The sequence below is a fragment of the Lygodium microphyllum genome, chromosome 25, assembly GCF_053477565.2.
Source record: "Lygodium microphyllum isolate KBCC chromosome 25, Lygodium_microphyllum_v1.1.10, whole genome shotgun sequence".
Lineage (NCBI taxonomy): Eukaryota > Viridiplantae > Streptophyta > Polypodiopsida > Schizaeales > Lygodiaceae > Lygodium > Lygodium microphyllum.
The window spans coordinates 83,608,740-83,611,312 of NC_141159.1; the positions used below are offsets into that span (position 1 = coordinate 83,608,740).

The 2,573-nt window shown below is 40.5% G+C and overlaps 1 protein-coding gene across 1 annotated transcript; it reads right to left on the reverse strand.

Moving 5' to 3' along the window:
• Nucleotides 1–543: 543 nt before the first annotated feature.
• Nucleotides 544–1,292, reverse strand: LOC148014441 (uncharacterized). Its single transcript, XM_087666683.1, has one exon. The coding sequence runs from the start codon at nucleotides 1,099–1,101 to the stop codon at nucleotides 763–765; it is 339 nt and encodes a 112-aa protein (XP_087522809.1). The 5' UTR covers nucleotides 1,102–1,292; the 3' UTR covers nucleotides 544–762.
• Between the last annotated feature and the right edge of the window lie 1,281 nt (nucleotides 1,293–2,573).

Here is a 2,573-nt window from a genome sequence, read left to right on the forward strand (position 1 = left end):
AAACCAAAGCAAAACCTTCATAGTATTATTATAGTCATCAACAAGATCTTCCTCCATATCATCTTGTAAATTTATACTTTAGTATTCATAACAACTATTGGCATCATGGGGTGTTAAGAACACCCAATAGTATTAAGAAGAATTATATGCATCATAACTCATTGAACCAAGTTCAAGAACCCAAAGTATTAAGAAGAATTATATGCATCATGACTCATTGAACCAAGTTCAAGGACTCCCAAATTCCTTACTTCCAACACCCCATCTTTTTAGCAGAGAAAAAAACAAAGACTCATGCTTAAAAACATACGTTTTTAACAAATTAACATAAAGGATTTGGGCTAACTCAGATATGTACATAAATTGTATCTCTAGATCTCAACTACATATTCCATTATTTCAAGATTGATGGTAACCTTTACTATATGATTTGGAACCTATAGAAGAATTTATGTGTTAATTGATGTCTCAACCCAAAGCAACTCTCCAAAGACAAACCCCTATAAAGAACTTGAGATTATGGAAAAGTATTTATCATCACACTCTTAAGAATCAAAACTTATCCATTTATTTTTCACAAACGCAAGCACCTAGCGACTATGTACTTTATAGCTTTCTTCTTTCAAGATCGAGTTATTATAACTTGCTTTACATGTTATAAGGCCTTAAAAGACCCCTTTACTTTGCTAAACTTACAATTATTCTGTCAAATTGTAATTTAAAAACCCTAGATTTATGAAGAGGAAAACGATGCAATGATATTCAGACAACGGCTGCCACAATAGCAGCGCCAGCGGCCCCCGTAGCTGCGCCGACAGCTTGTCCAAGCCCGGCAATTCCTGCGGCTCCCACGCTTTGGAGGACGGCGCACAGGCTGCCTGCGGGCACCGCTCCGCCGTAGCTGGCCATCAGGCCTGCGGCCCACGTGCTCGCCGCTATTCCTGCTGTGCCGAATCCTAACGCGCCAACAACCACCGGCACCACCACAGGCGCCGCCACCGCCCCCACCGCGGCACCCACGCCTGCTACAGTTGCCACCCACCACCACGGAGCCCCCGCTCCTGCCACCGCACTCAGAGATGCCAGTATTGTCATCCCCATGATGCCACACGGCCTGTGACGAGAGAGAGAGAGAGAGAGAGAGAGAGAGAGAGAGAGAGAGAGAGAGAGATAGATTGTGTGTGCTCTTGCAAAGTTGCAAGTGCGCGAGGAGGCGGGGAAGAGAATGTTCGCTTATGCATCCGGGTTACGCTAGCTCTGACTACCTTCATAACAAGAGCGCCTCCCCGGAGGCATCTGGAGACTGGGAGTGAGCATTGCGCTTGGACTACGCTTGGTCGCCAGGCCCCACCAAACAAGCTCAATTTGCAGTCCAGCAGCTGACCCTGCCTGTGTCTTTTCTTTTTTGACCCTTCCACAAAGATGGGCTTAAATGTGGAATATCCTTCTTGAGGTAAAAAACCTCTTTGAAGCATTTTTCTTAGCTGTCAAAATAAAATATTAGATGGCATAAACAACAACGTCATCACAAAAAGAGAGCGTGTTTTGCACCTTATGCCGTGTTTCATACAATAAGAGTATTGTCGGCCATAAAAACTCATGTGCTTTGCTACATCGTTAAAGAGATGTGTAAATTAATTAGTACAATTCATCCCCAATCATGGCATCATGAACAGCATATGGTGGATGAATACAAATCTATTTCCCCTATTTCTTTCAAACAAGAGACCATACTTAAATGAAGTATATCCTTGATAGACCAGACTTAAATCTATAAAGTGTTTAGCATTCTATCGTGAAGCACTCTCCATGATTTCATGGAAGTGCATACGAGTTGATGAACTAGGCTATATCTGTAAGGTGTTATCATGATTGCTCAGCTGTGTAACAACACGGCGATATTGAGTAGGAACAATATTGTTGAGTGAGCTAAATATGGAACTTGGCACCCCAACATTAGTTTAGCAAAGGATGTTTTTCGTACAAAATTCTTAGCCATAACATTTCTTCATTTGTGCCATTCGTTATCTTCAGTATTCATGTTTTCACAATTATCTAGCATTGGCATCATAAGTAAGGAAACAAATGATCATGCGTAATTAGTCATCATTATGTCTTGTAAAAATTCTCTAAAGCTTGATGCCTAAATGGCCTAACTTCTTATAAAAAATGTGTTGCTATATGGAAGGCAAATATATGTAGTCCAACTAATTGTTATGTTGATTGTGGCATTCTGTTTTGGAAGGTGCAAGCATTGGACTGGGAGCAAAGGATGCTCCTATTCTTGCCATGTGTGGTGCACAAATTGTGATGGCTATGCAAATTATCTTTGTTGGGGAGGCTATGAAAGAGAACATTCTTAAAGAGACCAATGATGTATGCATCTATCTCCTCAACCATGACCTTAGCTCTATGCCTTTTGTAAAGAAAATTTGCAGGCTATTTTCATGCCTTCAATATTCCCTTGAACATTTTGATATAATTATTCGAATCTCTAAAAATTATTTTCTTGCAAATCTTACAGTTGTTTTTAATGCGAAGAGAACAAGTATTAATGATAGCTTTGAGATATG